The 19,788-nt window shown below is 36.9% G+C and overlaps 1 protein-coding gene across 4 annotated transcripts in view; it reads left to right on the forward strand.

Annotated features, from left to right (window-relative positions):
• PRKD1 (protein kinase D1) overlaps positions 1-19,788 on the forward strand; it is a 335,903-nt gene that overhangs the window by 170,207 nt on the left and 145,908 nt on the right. For all 4 annotated transcript variants that reach the window (XM_021099185.2, XM_021099186.2, XM_084969046.1 and 1 more), the window contains exon 2: positions 10,577-10,715. In XM_021099185.2, the coding sequence (XP_020954844.1) occupies positions 10,577-10,715 (139 nt within the window). The remainder of the gene's footprint in view (positions 1-10,576; positions 10,716-19,788) is intronic.

Here is a 19,788-nt window from a genome sequence, read left to right on the forward strand (position 1 = left end):
CTTTATTCCCCCAAAGTATTGCAAGTTTAGGTTACGTGCATGTTTCTGTGTCTTGTAGTATAACCGATTTTCAAATATCATAACCAAAATGTTTCACTTTTAATCTAAACTTTAATTTTAGAGCATTCCAAGCAGACCTCTCTTTGATAAGTATATTCTTTCTTTTCTCAGATATCTTTTTCCTTTTATTTTTATTTACTGTAAAACATAGGTAAGGCTGATATCCAGATTTAACATTTTGACTGAAAGTGATTATTTAAACAAGGGATTTTGGATTTAATGGAAAAGAGGGCAGTTAAAATGGATAGTTCTAAGCAGAAGAAACTCCATGGGTCAGATTCTGTATCTATCTTTAGGTAAACAAGAATGGAATAAAATAAAGTTCTGTCTTGAATGAGAAGAGTCTGTCTTTCGCAGTAGAGTGGAGAGAGAAGGACTAACTAGAGTGACTTGTGTTTCTAAATTTGGACCTTGAAAACTTCTTGAGATGATAGACCCCTGGTGTTAGGCATCCTCTTTCAAAGGAAGCATTGAGTTTGTGCAAAGGAGAGTCATAAGATTGCAGGTGCTTATGTGCGAGAAGGAACTACACCGGAAGCAAGGCAAGGATTGTGATTGTTTGCCAGGATTATCTGCATTTGGACACCTTGCCCATGGAAAATAGCAAAACAAAATGGAGAACGATGTGCTATTGGCTCTGCCGTGGACAGTGGTGCTGTTTGGCATGGCTGAGAAATGTCTAAGGAATTTTCTGAAAATCAACACTGTAATTATCGTTTAGTCTTCATCATCTTGGAAACTGAAATTTTTCATAGGCTTTTAAAAATATTTCATGAACTTAGGTATTACAGATTTATTAATATAAATCACATCTTTCAGACCAAAAGATCAATTATTTAGCCAAGAATATCTAATAAAATAAATTGCCACTTGGAGAGATAGTGGTTCTTAGTTATTCTGATGGAATACTATTCGTTTTTCTGCTTAGCTTGGGTGGAGGTGGCATTGGGTGGGGGAAGGAGTGGGGAGGAAAAAAGAAAAGTTTAAAAAATATTTTCTGGTTTCTGTTTCCTAAGATTACATTCAGAAGCTAGTCACACAGCTATGTGGTCATGGTGTGGGATTCTTTTCAAGTGCCTCCTTTTGAGGATATGAAATCACCAAATAAAAGAGTCTGTGCCCAAATTTGAACACATTTCAGACATATGCCTCCAAATAATATAGATCATTCACTTTCTTTATGTGTCCATTGATTCTTTACATCTTGTGTTTCCGAGCAAAAATTTCCTGTCCATGCTTTTAGTGGGCTTGAGCCATCTCATAATTTTTTTGTCATTATAGCTATAGTTCTATGTATGTGACCATCACCTAATGGTTATTCACTAAGTACTTGCTGTTTTTTTCATTTACTTAATTTAAAAAATTTTTTTTTTATTTTTTTGCTTTTTAGGGCTGCACCCACAGCATATGGAAGTTTCCAGGCTAGGGATCGATCGAATTGGAGCTGCAGCTGCCAGCCACAGCAATGATGGATCCAAGTCAAAGTTGTGACCTGCACCACAACTCACAGCAACACCAGATCCTTAACCCACTGAGCAGGGCCAGGGATCAAACCCGGGTCCTCGTGGATACTAGTTAGGGTTCTTTACCACTGAGCCACAGTGGGTACTCCCCTCTACTTAATTTTTAAACATACGTATATTTTCAGTCTCTTATTAGACGATTTTTTTTTAGAGGATGGTTTAGTTTCGTAGGCAAAGTTAATAATATTTAAGTTTTGACTGGTGTCTTGGTTTCACGCATGATCCTCCTCAGAAGGTTCCAGTTGACTTAAAGATCTTCTGCTTTCAGAACCATCTTTAAGGGCCTGAGCTTTCCTGCTTTTTACAGCTCAGTGTCAGTACCACCCCGGTCCGAGTCCTCCAAGGGAGTCCCAACATTTTCACTCAGCTTTTTAGGCATTCTCATTAAAATAGTTGCTCATGATGTGTCTTCGTTGTCCCCATACTCCTGGAACAATATTTAAGGAGGATTTTGGTCAAACTAGGAAGTGGTAACATCTTTTTAATTTCTTTGCTCATTAAGGGTCACTACTTGTTGTAACCAAGAGATTTCTTGAAAAACATCTTGGGGATCGTCTCCCATTAGAAGAGTGGTGTGTTCATATTCAACTGCCCGGTGTGTTCTCTTATTTGAGCAGAAAAACTTTTATTTCAGGACTTTCATAACCTTTTAGCAAAAGTAAACTAGCAGTGTATTTTTGTTTCCCAATCAGGCCATTTCTGTCTTTTTCTCTCTCTTTTGTTCTGCCTGACTGAGTCACGGATTAATTTGTTTCTGGTATTGCTTGTTCCTCGCCCTTTGTGATTGGCCTCAACCATGGAAAAGCACCCTTTGTTCCTTAGAGTTCCCGTTGGCCAGGTCGCATTTCAGCTACTCATTAAAACATGTATTTATTCTACTCTGGAGCACATTGTCTGGCCAGCCATGAATTTATAGTGAAATGTAACAGTAAATTGTGCTCTGTGGTCAAAAATGCCAAATGATACACACAGCAGCATGGAGGTTTCCAACACAGGGTAGAATTAGAGAGCTTAGGACCAGTGCCGGGATTGTTGGCCACATTTTCACAGTGGCCAGTTTTGTTAGTCGAACTTGGAGAGAGCTTAAAATCACTTATCTCAGATGTTTGCGCTCACAACCACAAAGCCTCTGAGAAACACAGAACTGATCTTGTAATAAGTTCCAGCTGAGTTTACAAGCCTCTGAGCCTTTCTGAAAGCCTGTTTAGTTTAATGAGGGTTTTCAGATTTCAAAGCTCACACACCTTCACATAAAAACAGATGATTATGACCAAATTAAGAGATGTTGTTCCATGAGTGTTTTCCCCCAATATGTTCTCTTCTCAATTGTCAGGCATTGTTCTGTCACACTTTTCACCTTCCAGAAATCATTTTAAAATATAAATTTTGGAAGTCTTACTGTATATAGTTTTAATTCAAACTGAATGTTATGTTACATAAAAGAAAAGGTTTTCTTTTAACAGGAATAGACAAATATGCATATGTTTTATTCTGGCCAATAAAAAATGAGGCACAATCTGAAAAAAAAATCGAACCCTTAGCCTCTGCTGCCATGACAACTGTCCTTAGAGGCTAGATCTCCATGTTCACTCCTGTGCCCTGCCTCACAAGGCTCCACAGCCTGTTTCTGAGTGGCTTGTTAACGAAGAGAGAAAAGCCGTGTCCGTGACCCGGTAAGAAAGAATGTGGGAGAGTGGATATCCACACCTCAGCCATTTATATATTGGACAGATAACCTTCATGAACACTTATAACACTAACTTCATTTTTAAAAAGCATTCTTTTAAAATGATAGCTTACTATGTGTGGCGTATATTGGTATTATTCTCCCTATTCTGATTTTTCCAAATGTTTTCTGAGTCACACTTAGAAAGAAATACAGTAATTAGGATGTGAGGCATTCAAGGCTTACTTGATTGCCAGATCTTTTGTTACATTATATTCATGGTTTTATAAAGAGGCATGCAGCAGAGTGTGATGTTGAGATGTCAGCAGTACAGGACCACAAGGGAATGGTATGCAGAGATTTCAGGAGGTGTGTGAATAAGGCCAGGTTGTGCTAAAATTGCGATGAGCCAGCAGAATCCTCGTCTCCTAAGTCCTTCTTCTGTATTCCCACATGTCCTTCCTCCTCACAAGCACATTGACAGAATTTGTTAGAAGACACAGTGAAGTTTAGCTTTTCTTAGGGGAAACAATTGCTGTTTCATCTCTTCCTTTCCTGCTATTATTTCCTGTTCACCTCAGCCCGAGCGGTGGATCCCTTGAATTTATTTTCTGTCCTCTCTTGAGTCAGAATCAGCTACCCATGATTTTTGAAAGAATATGGTGGTAAGACAATCTTCTCATCAATTAGTATATTATATTTTGAAGAATATTTTATTCTAAGCAGAGACAATCCTTTAACAGTTAAACTCTGGATAGGTCCAACTCTGTTTTGAGGATTATTTGATAATTACTAAATGTATATTCTTTTATTAAATATGCTTCCATACTTATTTCAAAGTAATATTAAAACTGTACTCTTACCCAACTGTGGACAATTTATTTTTCTTTAATTTACTTTTCTTGCAAATGCTATTTACATAGAATTAATAGTCAAAAGGTTGGGTAGGAAAAATTAGTATTCTATATTCAAAAAGCACATGAGACTTTGGCTTCCATTCACAAGGAGTATATGTTATGGGATATGTTCACCTGCCCCAAACAAACAGAAAATAATACAGAAATATATAAATTGCCCATTTTAAACACTGGCCAATAGCAATGCAGGATGATCCCTGAGAAAAGTAAAGAAACAAGTTAGGTACTACAATCATCAGAGCTTTCTGTGTGGAGGCACAATCCAGAGCGTATTCTAGGGAGAAAGAACCCAAGAAGAGCCTCGTTGTCTGGTTGCATGGAGAAGACAGAGAATAGAGCTCGAGGCAACCAAATCAACAGAATTTTTAGGGGAAGAATACTGGAAAGGGGGGACTTATACTGAAAGAGCTCCAGAAACCTGCTTAAGGGTCCACTTGAATATTAGACTGAATACAAGTCTGTGTATCCATAAGGTGAAAATCTATAAGGCAGAGGAAAGAGCAGCTGTTGGGAAGCCATGAAACAAACACTTTCAGGAATTCATACAGGGCTGAGAGACAGTCGAGTTTCTACCAGGTAAATAGGACAGATTTCACTGAACATTTGATGTGTTATATAGAGATGTTCATGAGAGTCATGCATTAGTAGTAGGGCAAAACTATCCATAGAACAAATACTCTTCTAGAAATGCCGTAAAAAAGCTTAAAAGTAAGCCTCGAAAAGATAAAACCAGCCTGCAAGTACCTTTAATGTTTTGCCAAAGCAAATATCAACATTCTTTAAAGGAGGACAACAGAGTCCAACTGCTCACATTAATTATAAAATCTGGCATCTAATTTTAAAAGTACACCTACTAAAAAACAGGAAAATTTGACCCATAACCAGGATGAAAAGAGGTAATAGAAAACAATCAAAAATAGTAGAGGTGATGAACTTATCCAAAGAGAACTTTTAAGGTTATATGAAAATGCGAGGTAAAAGACTTATACACTGAAAACTAAAACACCTCTGAGGGAAATTGAAGAAAACACAAATAAATAGAAAGACATGCACAATCATATATTGGGAAAGTTAATATTGTTAAAATGTCCATAGTACCCTAAGCAATCTAAAGATTCAATGAAATTGAAATTCCTATAAAAACCCCAAGGCATTTTTACACAAGTAGAAAAATCAATTCTAAGCTTCATATAGAATCACAAAAGACCCAGAATAGTCCAGGCAGTTTTGAGCAATAAGAATAAAGCTGGAGACATGACACTTCCTGATTTCAAAATATATTTTGGTAATCAAAACAGTATGGCATAAAAGCAGATACATAAACCAATGATCAAACAAAAAAGAAAGAGGGAACAAATTATTAATATAAGAAAATAATAAAAAAGACATCACTACAGAGCCTACAGACATTAAAATGGTGATGAATAATATGAAGAAAAACTTTTTACCCATAAATTTGACAACTTGGCTAAATTAATTAGTTCCTTGAAAGTTTCAAACTATCAAATATCACCTAACAGGAAATCTAAATAGTGCTGTATCTTTTTTTAAATTTTATTACAATTGATTTACAGTGTTCTGTCAATATTTGCTGTACAGCAAGATGACCTAGTTATACACACACACACACAAACACACACACACACACATACACATTCTTTTTCTCATATTATCTTCCATCATGTTCCATCACAAGTGATTAGATACAGTTCACTGTGCAGGACCTCATTGCTTATCCACTCCAAATGCAATAGTTTGCATCTACTAACCCCAAACTCACAGTCCATCCTACTCCAGCCTCTACTCCCTTGGCAACTACAAGTCTGTTTTCTGTGTCCATGAGTTTGTTTCTGTGCTGTAGATAGGTTCATTTGTGCCATATTTTAGAGTCCAGATATGTGATATCACATGGTATTTGTCTTTCTCTTTCTGACTTACCTCACTTAGTATGAGACTCTCTAGTTCTATCCACATTGCTGCAAGTGTCATTATTGTGTTCTTTTATGGCTGAGTAGTATTCCATTTTGTTTACATACCCCATCTTCTTAATCCATTCATCTGTTGATGTATATTTAGGTTGGTTCCATATCTTGGCTATTGTGAATATTTGCTGTTGTGAACATAGGGGTGCATGTATTTTTTGGTATGAAAGATTTGCCTGGGTATATGCCCAGGAGTGGGATTACTGGGTCATATGTTAGTTCTCTATTTAGTTTTCTGAGGTACCTCCATACTTTTTTCAACTTATGTTCAAACCAACAGTGTAGTAGGGTTTCCTTTTCTCCATACCCTCTCCAGCATTTGTTATTTGTAGACTCATTAATAATAGCCAATCTCATTGTAGTATTGATTTGCAGTTCTCTAATAATTAGTGATGTTGAGCATTTTTTCATGTGTCTCTTGGCCATCTCTTTGTCTTCTTTGGAGAAATATCTATGTAGGTCTTCTGCCAATTTTTCAGTCAGGTTGTTTGCTTTCATGCTGTCGGATTGTATGAGTTGTTTGTATAGTTTGGAGAGTAAGCCCTTGTCACTTGCACCTTTTGCAACTATTTTCTCCCATTCCATAGGTTGTCTTTATTTTTTTTTTAAATGGTTTCCTTTGCTGTGTAAAAGGTATCTGTTAAAGAAACTAAATATATAGTTTTATTCCTTCCAAAAAAATCCAGTCTCAGATAGCTTTGCTTGGAGAATTCTACCAAATATTTAGGCAAGAGTTTATACTAATTCTGTACAAATCTCCCAGAATTAGAAAATAAATGAACTTCAATCAATATTTTTGAGTTTATTCAAAAATTATCTCAGGGTGGATTATAGACCCAACTAGAAAACCTTGAACAATGAAATTTTTACAATAAAATGTAAGAGAGGAAGTTTCCATCATAGCTCAATGATATCAATCCAGACTAATATCCATGAGAGTGTGGGTTCCATCTCTGGCCTTACTCAGTGGATTAAAGGATCCAGCGTTGCCGTGGGCTGTGGTGTATGTTGTAGACATGACTAGGATCCTGTGTTGCTGTGGCATAGGTTGGCATCTGTAGCTTCTATTCTAGCTCCTATTTGACGCCAAGCCAGGGAACTTCCATATGCCCTGGGTGTGGCCCTAAAAAAAGAAAAAGAAGAGAAAGAAAATCTGTGTTACCTTAGGTTATACAAATATTTATTAGATATTACAGTACAAGCATGACCCATGAAGAAATTTTTGATAAGTTGGGCTTCATGTAAATTAAGAACTTAAGAAAATAATATTAAGGGAATGAAAAGACAAGCCACAGACTAGAAGAAAATATCTATAAAACACATATCTGATGAACTTTTTATCTAGAAAGAGCTATCAAAACTCAACAATAAGAAATAAGAAAACAACTCATTTTTTAAATGAGCAAATGAGTTGATAGTGTGTGTGTGTGTATGTTAAATAAGCACATGAAAGATTCTCCAGCATCATTAGTCATTAGGGAAATGTAAATTAAAACTATGAGATGTCATTATACACCTATTAGAATGTCTAAAATTTAGCAACTTAACATTGCCAAGTGCTGTCAAAGATGCAGAGCAACTAGAACTCTCCTACAGTGCTGGTAAGAATGCAAAATTGTCAAATAGTGCCACGGTTTCTTATTAAGTTATCCAGATGCTTCCATATGCCTCAGAGAAGTAAAAACTTAGGTTTAGGCAAAAACTTCTAAGTGCATATTTATGGCAGTTTTATTTGTAATAATCAAAAAACTGTAACCAACTTAAATGCCCCTCCACTGACTGAGGAAAAAATACTTAACATTGTAGTACATCCATACAACATAATAGAACAATCCTCAACAGTGAAAAAGATTAATGAGATATGCAACAGAATGGACAAATTTCAGTTTGTTTACACTAAGTAAAAAAAGTCAGATTCAAAATTATATACTGTATGATACCATTTATATGATGTTCTTGAAAAGGCCAAATTATAGGGACTGGAACTGTTTTATATTTTGGCTGTTATGTGTGCTATATATATATGACATGTAGTTATGTATTTATACACTTATATCCATTTTATTTCATTAAATTACACAGCAGTGCAGTTGATTATTAAAATAGTACATGAACTATCTATTGCTTTCAAATTGCAACAAATCGTGATTTAGTTTTCTTTCTTTCCTTGCACACTAATTATAAAAAAGAAACTATTGTTTTTCTTTTAGTTAACACAGTGGAAGTGGTGACATCATTTCAGCTCTTGTGCTTATTTTAAGGAAGACAACTCTGCTAAGTGATATGTAGAAGTAGTTTTAAGCTTGGTTGTCAACAGACTCTTAAGAGCAAGAGGATGTTCTGAATATACTTATTTTTAATTCATGCAAATGTCTCAATCATTGTTGCCCCTATTTTTTTTTTTTTTTCCATTTTCTTGGGCCGCTCCCGTGGCATGTGGAGGTTCCCAGGCTAGGGGTCTAATCAGAGCTGTAGCTGCTGGCCTACACCAGAGCCACAACAACGTGGGATCCGAGCCGCGTCTGCAGCCTACACCACAGCTCATGACAACACTGGATCCTTAACCCACTGAGCAAGGCCAGAGATCGAACCTGCAACCCCATGTTTCCTAATCAGATTCATTAACCACTGAGCCACAATGGGAACTCTGCCCCTAATTTTATTAATAAGGAAAAAACAAAGAACAATTCATAATATATTGTATTTATGTGCAGAAAAAAATCACATTCTAGACATTTCTCTGTAACAGAAGCTCCTTAAAATCCACCTTTATTGACATAAGTGTCAGACATATCATGAGTTTCAGGAACCAGATAATTTTCTCTTCTTGACTTATGACCTTTTCCCACTATACTACAAATGTCAATTTATAAAAGAAATAACAATTTCTAATTATGTGAGAATATCATATTCAAGAATAGAGCCCTTTTCACATACCAAATTAGCCTAGGTTGTTTGTTATAACAAAAATATCCAGTGCTAATACAGTTGGATTTTCGCTTATACTGTTCATAAGGTTGTGCTTTATAGTAAGTTTGAAATTTGCTTTAAGGTCCTTAAGGAACTAGAGACTCCCATACTAAGTGAAGTAAGTCAGAGAGAGAAACACAAATACCATATGATATCGCTTATATCTGGAATTTAATATATGCCGCAAATGAACCTTTCCACAGAAAAGAAATGCATGGACTTGGAGAAGATGCAAACTACTGCCTTTGAAATGGATAAGCAATGAGATCCTGCTGTGTAGCACAGGGAGCTATAACTAGTCACTTGTGATGGAACATGATGGAGGATAATGTGAGAAGAAGAATGAGTATATATACATGCGTGTGTGTGTGACTGAGTCACTTTGCTGTACAGTAGAAAATTGACAGAACACTGTAAACCAAATATAATGGCAAATATAAAAATCATTAAAAAAGATCCTTAAGGATATTCCTACCCTTTTAGCAAATAATTCTTCTTTTAAAATGGAGTTCATCAATCAGGACTATAGTTTACCTTTTCTTTCTTTAGAAGGAAGAGAGAAAAAGCAAGGAATAATGTTAATTGTTAATATCCTAATAGTAATATTACTATCAGAATTCTCACGGTTGTCCATTATAAAATATCAGTCATTTAGCTTTCATTATATGCCTGCTATTAAGAGATAGCCTTGAATAATAAAGTCTTGGATTTACCCCTGTGAGGAGAATATAAACTATGTATACTTAAAACAGATTGACTTTTTGCTATTGTATTTATCTATTTAACCTAGATTGCATGAAACTAAAATGCAATGTATGGGCAGAAACGAAGGGAGAGTTGGGTTATCTCATCTGGTACTTTCCTGAATCAAGCATCTAGATAATACTTCTGCCCACACAGAACGTGTTTAGATTTATTGAGTCATCTCTTATTTTTGAATATGCCAAAATGGACTGACCTTTTTTTTTGCAAATGAATTACAACAGTATTTGTAATGGAATCATCACAAACTCCCATTTTTCTGTTACTAAATTGTTATAAATCATTTGAAATTCATAGTTCTTAACCACATTTTATTTCTTAGCTACCTTACTGCTAGGAATTTTTTTGAATCATATCTCAGATTCTCCTGGGTTTTTTTTTCTCTCTAATTAGAATATCACTTTGTCATTATTGCTCTTATGATATGTGATTTATTTCCTCCTTATTTGAGTCACATCACTATCAGTTTTGCCATTCATTTTTATTTTTAACGCTCTAGATATTTTGACTTTTTCTAGTTAGCTCATATTTATGCCCTGACATTTATTTATTTGGGTTTGATTTTAAATTTAGGAAGATTCTGTCATTTATTTGGGTTTGACTTTATTTATTTATTTGTTTGTTTGTTTGTTTGTTTGTTTGTTTTAATTTAGGAAGATTCTGACATTTAACCTGTTGTGGTATTTGTATTTACAGTTTCCTGAATGTGGTTTCTATGGAATGTATGATAAGATCCTGCTTTTTCGCCATGAACCTACCTCTGAAAACATTCTTCAGCTGGTGAAAACGGCTAGTGATATCCAGGAAGGCGATCTTATTGAAGTTGTCTTGTCAGGTAGTATATACTTTTATCTCTATCCATAGATTAATAATTTGACTGTATGTTTTTAAGATAGCATAGAAAACATACAACATACTTGGCCCCAAGAGGAGATTTTAGGCCTCTGTTTACATGGACTTTCAAAATTATTTTGAAAAAAGCAGGAGGTTTCCCTTGAATTGACTGTTTCCACACTCACCTCTCTCAACTTCCTGCTTTCTCTAGACCCCCAAAAACACGCATGATTACTTTCAGTCATGACCTTATATTGTTTGAAATAGCAGCAGAAGCAAACAAAAACAAATTCACCAACTGTGAAGCTAAGACAGATGCCAGGGCCCCAAATATACTGAGCATCTGGGAGCCAAGAAGAAACAGCAGGTCTAGGAGACCATTGCTTTAGTTGAGTCAGAAGTCCAGTAGCTACTAGCCAAGAGCAAGATGGAAACAAGAGGTCAGGTGTTACAGCAAGTCAGGCCATGCCATGCAACTCTAGTAACTCACTCCCTGAGAAATGGTTGTGTTTCCCTCTGCCCAGATTTATATTTCTTTTTTTTTGTTGTTTTTTTGTTTTGTTGTTGTTGTTGTTGTTGTTGTTGCTATTTCTTGGGCCGCTCCCGTGGCATATGGAGGTTCCCAGGCTAGGGGTCGAATCGGAGCCATAGCCACCGGCCTACGTCAGAGCCACAGCAACATGGGATCCGAGCCGCGTCTGCAACCTACAGCACAGCTCACGGCAACGCCGGATTGTTAACCCACTGAGCAAGGGCAGGGACCGAACCCGCAACCTCATGGTTCCTAGTCGGATTCGTTAACCACTGCGCCACAACAGGGACTCCCCAGATTTATATTTCTTGTTTAGGATTTAGAAGTTAATTATCAGACTGTGCCAGTCAATGCAGATAAAAAGAATGAATTTAACTTAAAAAAAAAAAAATGCCGGAGAACACCTGTAGCACGGATCCTAACAACAATGATCTGTGCAAGAGGCACAGGTTTTTATTGTTTGTTTTTCTTAAAATTGAGTCAATGTTGAGAAATGCAGATGGCATTGCTCCTTTCTCCCTTCTGACCTTCTTTACGTGCTATCTCTTTGACCAAAGGAAATACATTTGCTCTTAAAAATTATTCTAAGCTTCATTTCCTCAAGTTTCTCAGCTTTTTCAGACCCCAGTACTTGGATGTACTGATGATAATTCACTTGGTCTTTGCTTTCTTTCAGTCGGATGCACTTTATCTATATTGATCTCTTGTCATAGTGTAAGGTCCTGGGATTGCCACATTTTCGTTGGGTAGATAGATCCTCTGAAACAACTCGTTTTGATAGATAAAAGTAATAATTTTCCTGTTGTTTATAGGTTTGCCAGTTGCTAAACAAACAAATCAAAAAAATTTTTCTTTTAAATCTTTTAAATTGCGTGTGTGGAGGGGCAGAAATCATTTGCTGTGGTTCTTTTACTTTTCTTTGGCTTTTTTTGACATTAGCTCACTGTACTTGGCCTCACAAAACTAGTGCCTCAACATGTTTTCTAAGTTTCCTGTTTCTAAACACAGAGGCTGCCTGAAGTAAATTATTCAGGGAAATTATGCACCAGATCCATTCTCACCATAATTCATATTAGACTCATAACCACATGGCTTTGCAAATAATGTGTTCTATGAGTCGTTTCCCTGTGGCGATGTCCAGACGTGTGTGAAGCTTTTCAGAATTGCATTTCTAAATTATTTATTTTTCTTTCCATTTTACTTTTGTCATCAAGAGCTTTAGAGTAGTACCAGACAGATTGAATGCAAGCTGTGTGGGGGTGTTCTTGGTGGGAGGCACTGCCTGTGTGCATGTTATCCCATGGGCATCAGTGAGCCAGAACTGCTCTGCCCCACACTGACCTGGTGTAGCCCCCTGGAGGGTCCCTGGGTACAAGGAACAGCATCCTGCTTTCTTCTCCATCTTTGCAATCCCACAACCTCATTGTACCTAAGCTCTACTTTTTTGCAATCCAATCTTTACGTTCCATGTCCCACCTCCCCTGTCTCCCAGGCCACACTGCCAAGAGGGGATTTGAAGGTAATTCTTTTCCTTACCTGCTGTCCCAGCACCTGGCTCGGGAAAGCCTTTCCTACTCTATCAGCAGCTGTCTTGTTGGTATTTAAAAGGAGCTATTTTATAACAGCCTGATTCGAATTCTGAACCTTGAATCTTTGAACCCTTTTCTCACTCCACATAGTTCCATTTCCCTAATGCATTTAACCCTTAAATTATCCATATATGTGTAAGAGTAAATTTCTTAGATATATATGTAAACTTCTTTGTCAGCTGTATTCTCCTACCTCCTCTTCAACTCCAATTGTGATTTTCTCAAAAAGTGTTAAAAATACTTCTTCCTTAAAACCTCCCACTCTTCCATATTACAACCCTGTTTTCCTCCCATACCTCTTACCTTTGTGGGTTGTGTCAGTCACAGGCCACATAGCTTAGACCTGACCTCAGCAGCGAGGTGTGGCTCTAGCCTTGAGATTTCCACTTGGTGGCACCCCTCATGCCTCTTGCCAACCACTGCCAAATGCATATACCTGTTCCCTGTCTTTTTCACTGTAGTTTTCCAACCACTAGCTCCCTACCATTTTTGAACTTTATTTTTATCTTTCTCTTTCTTCCCCATGCACATGGCCCACTATATGAATGTCTTATACCACTTTGGTGTAATCTCAACTGCTTGGTATTCTCTTACCACCAAGCAGGGCCTGCTATACCTGTCTGTAATCTGAATTACTTTAACATTTGCTTTTGCCACACAGGACTGCTAGGCATATAGTCCCTTGCCAATAAGGCTCAAGGCAAATATGTTTTTCACCTGGCCTTGCTTTTGTTTTGCAATATTCTCCTCTCCTTATCTTTATGTTATTGTAGACGTGAGGTTTTCAGTAAACATATACAGGTTGATTTGTTGACTATTGACTGTCGCATTAGAAGTTACCACATATACAAAATTTTGTAAAAATACTGACCTGTTATAAACTTATTTTTAGATCTGTCTTCTAATAAGGTAAATTGAGTTTCAGATCCTCTTGCTATGCATTTACCCAGCCCCGATAAGAAGGTAGTGCCTGTGATGTGTGCAGGGTTGCATTGCATTATAATTGGAGGCAAGATAAATAACTGCTTATCATTTGGAGGCTACTAAGACACTTCAGGCCATGGTGCAGGGGAGGTCATATACATGCTCATTCCTGAACCAGTTCCTGGACAGAATGGATGCTGTGATTAGCCAGAGAAATATGCCATTTCACGAAGGTGAGGTGTGGTTAAGGATCAGCTTCGTTCAGAAGGCAGTGGATAAGTGGGGTAGAGGAGCAAAGAACTGTACATTCCTTCTATTGCCTTTTGCCCAGGTCCAGAATATTAAAGTGCTGTGGGAATTTTCTTCCTGGAGACTGTAATTTGACTGTTAAAATTAGTTTATCCAAATATTCTGTTTTTCCTCATGAAAAATTAAATTTCACTCTGTAGTTTAACATAAACATAATCTGATTCTTTTAATGTTTAACCAACATTCTACCAGCAGAAACATTTTCTCACATCGTACAGTAGTACGATGTGAGAAAATATGGAAAAAAATAATTTTGAGGAAGGTTAAACACTCTTGTCTTGAGACAATGTCAAGAATTTTCTTTTGCTTATTTCATTTTTGCTGAGACCTTTCGTCATCTGTTAGTACTGACTAGGCTGCTCCTGGCTAATTTGCTAGCCTTTTCTTTCCTTTTTTTTTTTTTTTTTTTTTTTCTTTGAAAAACTTGGCTTGGTTGAGCTAGTGCTTTTAGACCAGATTAGCCAGGAAAAGATTGCTCATGGGTGGATGGGTTGGGTTATGGAGGAAAAAAACAACAACAACTTCATGGAAGTTCCCCATCACATACACTCCCACTGCTGGCAGACTTTCTTTGTCTGTTGACCAAAGAATTAGCATTGTTACTATTGTTATAAAGTAGGAAAACACTGCAAATGAAAATTGCTTTTACTAAAGCCAAAGTCAAGTTCAAGTGTATGGTATTGAATTGTAAAATAAAGTTCATGGAATTTATCTAAAGTCTTCTTCATGATGGATCGCTGCAGAAGCCCAGTAATTCAGCCGTAGCAAAGCAAATGAATAACAGGGACTGTGTTCATACAACTCACCTCTCTTTGTTTTCTTTGGACTTGATCTCTAAAAATTGTGTGTATGTGTGTATATACCCATCTCGTAGGTGATCAAATGAGAAATAGACAAGGATTACAGGAATTTCTCAAATAAATAAAAATCACAATTTTAAACTCTTAGAGCTAAATGTTAAATCTTTCCTTCTTTCATTTATAGTGAAAATCTGTATTTTTCTGGGAAATGTTCATTACCTTTTACAATAGATGATCCTGCATTATTTATAATGTTTGTAAAATTCTGTTTCCATCTGTGATTATTTGTTCCCCACCATCTAGAGGTGGGAGCCACATTAGAAACTTAACCCCCGATAGAGGGATTATGGACCTGTCCCCAGGCAGTGACAAAAAGTGCTAATAATGGGTAGAGAGATCAAGAGATATTTTACTTTTATTTTATTTTACTTTATTTATTTTTTTGGCTTTTGTCTTTTTAGGGCCACATCCACAGCATATGGAGGTTCCCAGGCTAAAGGTCTAATCAGAGCTGTAGCTGCCGGCCAATGGCAGAGCCACAGCAATGCCAGATCCGAGCCACGTCTGCTTGACCTACACCACAGCTCATGGCAATGCCAGATCCTTAACCCACTGAGTGAGGCCAGAGATCAAACCCACAACCTTGTAGTTCCTAGTCGGATTTGTTTCTGCTGTGCCCCAATGGGAATTCCAAGAGATAGTTTAGAAGTAAAAGGAAAGAGATATAATAACTGTTTGGATATAGTTGATGAAGGAGATGAGAAAATGAAGGGTACTGCGGGGAGAACCAGAGCTACCTAAGAGTGATATCATTTCCTTTCTCCCACCCCAAGTCTTACTCTCACACATTGTTCGGCATGTCTGCCAGATGGTTTGGGTACTGTGAGGAACTGATTTCATGGACACATATGGTACCATGGATTTCCTTGGTGATTTTGTAGGAGTTGCATAACCTCTGGGATTCAGAAGTTTTGTTTGTTTCTTAATCTAAAAAGGAGCTTGTATGGGATGAAAGTATCATACCATACTAATAACACATGGATTCCATGTTTTCTTCAGTCTGCAAGTAAAGCAATATGTATAAGGATTGAGTACAGCTTCCAGGGCCAGATCATCTGGGCTTATATCCTTTTACTGTGGCTCACTACTTGCATCTTTGTAAGACATTAAATCATTCTATGCTCCAGTTTCCTTATCTGTAAAATGAGGACAACAGTAGCACCTACATCATAAGGTTATTACAAAAATAAAAATAAATTACTACATGTGAAGCACTTCAGAGAGTTGTCTGTACATAGTAACTGCACAGATGTTAGCTATTTTGATTGCTGCTTCTCCTCACATACCAAGCGGCCTTTCCCTGTGATGTTCATGGTTGTTAAACATACCACGAAAAGCAATCCTAGTCTTTGATAACTTTGAGGTAACTTTAAGATATGTTGTGGTAAGCAAAGTTAAAAGAAGTGTTTACTTCAAGACTCTTCAGAACTTTGGTGCATGCTAATAGGAAATGTAATTCTTTAAGATCAGTTTCCAAATTCATTGAACCACAAAATACTCTTTTTTTCCTCCAAGTGTCTGGTGAGTCTTAGGTTCAGCAGCTCACAGTAGAACTATTCCCCCCGGGCCAAACCTGTGGGATGAGTGGTGTGAGGGTATATATTCATTGTCTCTGTACAGGCCACTCCTATCTCTTATAAGGGAATAAGTACACTATGGAAAAGCAGACGTTAAAAAGAAATACATTTTGTTTACATGGTAGCACAGGCTTTTGAAGCAGTTTTCTTAAGTTACACTGTTTCCTTTGCAATGACTCCACAAGTGGTGAAATCAGGTATCTTAAAAACTATGTAACGGAAACTTTAACTTGCCCACTTCCTGCAGTCAGAAGGGTTAGTGTCAACTAGAGCTTGAATCTGAGTGTTCAGTCACCTTTTATACCACTTCAAGTAAGCCCTTTGAACTTAGATGAGGAAACAGGAATTCTTGAGGACCTGTTTGAAGAATTCCTACTATATATAGTAAGACAGTTTTTATTTCACAGAAACATGGATGGTGTTTGTAACAACATAACCAGCAATGAGCTTGCTACAAATTCCATTGATGTGATTCCTGTTACATGACCATTATTCCCCTCTTCCTCCTAAAAAAAAAAAAAAAAAAAAAAAGAAAGGTATTTAACAAATATATAAACTGTGATCAGATTAAGAAAACTCTGGAGGCTCTTTTCTGTAGAAGTATGATACAAAATATGAAATAATAAAGTGATGGTGCCCTTGTTTAAATAGGATCCCATCATATAATTTCACAGCCCTGATCAAAATTGAAATAGTGTTTTAGGGTCACCATAGTTAAGGGATCCTATGACCTTGTTTTCAGTTGGTAAGATTCAATGCCTAAACTATAAGCCGGAAAAAATTAATTTTATAGAAAGTACAAATTGATTTATATGTGTACCAGCGATATCCATGTCTCTCAGATATAGTACAGTGTTGAACAGTGTTTTATGCCCCTCTGAAATGTGCATGGAAGGGCACAACCTCAAGAGTAATGTATTAGATCACTGCCGTATCACTTCCCCAAAAGTACATTACACAGACATAATTTTTTTTTTCAAGAAGGCAGAATTAATCGTGAGAAGCACCTCCACCTGGGTAATTAATGTTATAAAAGAGTTGGCCTTTACTACTCAATTTATATTTCTTTGTAGCTGTCCTTGGACATTTAAATCTGCCAGGCTGATGGGTGCCAGTTTCTATCCAACTTGAGTTGCAATTATCTGTGCGGGTGGTTTTTTAACAGTTGAAAACTTAAATGTAAGATTACAGATCATTACTCTTTTCTTCTAAATGTGGTTTATGTTAACTATCTTCAGATTTCCTTTTATTATTAATATTAATTCTCTTTCCATTCTTTCTAGTAAGTGTGATTTTGTTCTCTTAGTGCCACCCTAAACTATTTTCATTAAAAAATGAATGCAAAGAGCAGACTGTTGGAATGTTTCCATAGATTTCCCACCTTTCCCCGCTTGTGACCCTGATGAAGAGATGGCGGCTGGGAACGCTCCTCCCTTACTTTTAGTTTTCTTGATTACTTGTCCTTTTGTGCAGTGAATTCTCCATGGAGAAATAGTTCAATAGTGCATTGCTTTCTCTCTCTCTTTTTTTTTTTTTTTTTTTTTTTTTTTTTTTAACCCAACTACCCTTAGGTGTCAAGGCAAAGTGAAGACATTCTCGCCCATTCACTTGGGGCATAAGACACACCCTAAAGGAAAATGTTCTTCGATGATTCTTATTTCTTCTAAAAATTTTATGCATGAATTGCATCTTGCTGCATTGTAATTTTCCTGTTTAATTTTGAGTAAATATTTCTTCCCCATATTTTAAGAAATAATGATAACAATAGTGATGGTGATATAAGGACATAGAGCATTTATGATGTGGGAGGGACTGTTCTAAGGGCTTTACATATATAGACGCAGATATGTGGAGTTCTTTTATGGCATATGTCCTCATGACTTCAGTCTGACAAGTAGTGGACTTCAAATCAAAGATTTCAGTTTGAGTCCCAGAGCTCCCATTTATGTCTTAGTGTTTTAGTGTTTAGTGTTCTCATTTCTCTGAAGGTTTTTTTTTTTTTTTTTTTTTTTTTTAGGGCCACAGGTGCGGCATATGGAAGTTCCCAGGCTAGTGGTCAAATCAGAGCTATAGCTGCCATCCTATGCCACAGCTGCAGCAACACCAGATCCAAGCTGCTTCTGTGACTTACACTACAGGTCACAGCAACACCAGATCCTTAACCCACTGAGTGGGGCCAGGAGTCAAACCCGAATCCTTATGGATACTACTCAGTTCATTTCCACTGTGCCACAAGGGGTCATTCCATCACTTGTCAAATAGCAATAACAATATCTGCAGTAGAGGCTTGGGCTATTGATTTCATGGGAAAGTATTTCACAAGATGCATGGTAGATGTGAAGTTTTCAACCTTCACACCCCACCTCCATCCCACCAGACTATACACTTCTTGAAATAGGAGCCATTTATTTTGATATTGGATCCTCAGGACCTGGCATATGATATGTAATACTTAAATTAACAAGATGAACAAACCAACAGAGAAATAAATGGTTAAATTGGTGCTCTATATATGATATCCAAAAGTTATTGCTGTTCTGTAGGAATTGAATTTCAATGCTTACTATTGACTCTCTTTGGCCTAATCTATTAAGATTAATTTTGTTATAATATGACTGTTTTTTTCTGATTTCTTTCTATCTTTTACATATCTTAGAAACTAATTATTTTTAGAAATTATTCATTTTGAAAAGCTTAGTTGTGCTTACAAAACACTGCAGTGTCTTTCACTACAATGCTCTTGTAAAATGAGAGCTAATTCATAAAATACAAATTGTTTTCCATTCTAATTCCTACAACTTCTGAATTATGCTCATTCCCAAGACCAAGTAACTTAATTTGCTCCTGAAGTCCATTTACTCTTGTTTGAACCAGTTTTTTCCCCCATTGCTCTTTTCCTCCAAGTATTCTTACTTGCTTTCTAAAACATATTTTATTTAGTAGTCACTTCTTTTTTGATGTGTTCCTCCTCAATGCTAATCTCACCTTCCTTCATCAATTTATTGTCATTTCTTCATCTGGAGGCCCAGTGCTCCATAGCTAGCATTGGAGCTCAAAGAGGTGACTCCAGATCCGACCTTAGGCTCTGACCTTTCTATTACAGGAATAAGGAATGATATCCTGAGAGCCTGGCTGATGTCTGTTTCCTGCTGCTCCCCCCACCCCCTTTCCCTCCTCCCGTTGGAGCTCTGCAGCCTTATCCATCCAGCAGAACAGCTGTTAATGCCTACGGGTCAGCTGGCAAGACCTATAGGAAAAGCTGAGTCATGTGCTCCAAAACTGG

The sequence above is a fragment of the Sus scrofa genome, chromosome 7 (assembly GCF_054392235.1).
Source record: "Sus scrofa isolate SSC_HxYL_T2T_F1_AM1 chromosome 7, Sscrofa_HxYL_maternal_Yorkshire_Landrace_v2.0, whole genome shotgun sequence".
Classification (NCBI taxonomy): Eukaryota; Metazoa; Chordata; class Mammalia; order Artiodactyla; family Suidae; genus Sus; species Sus scrofa.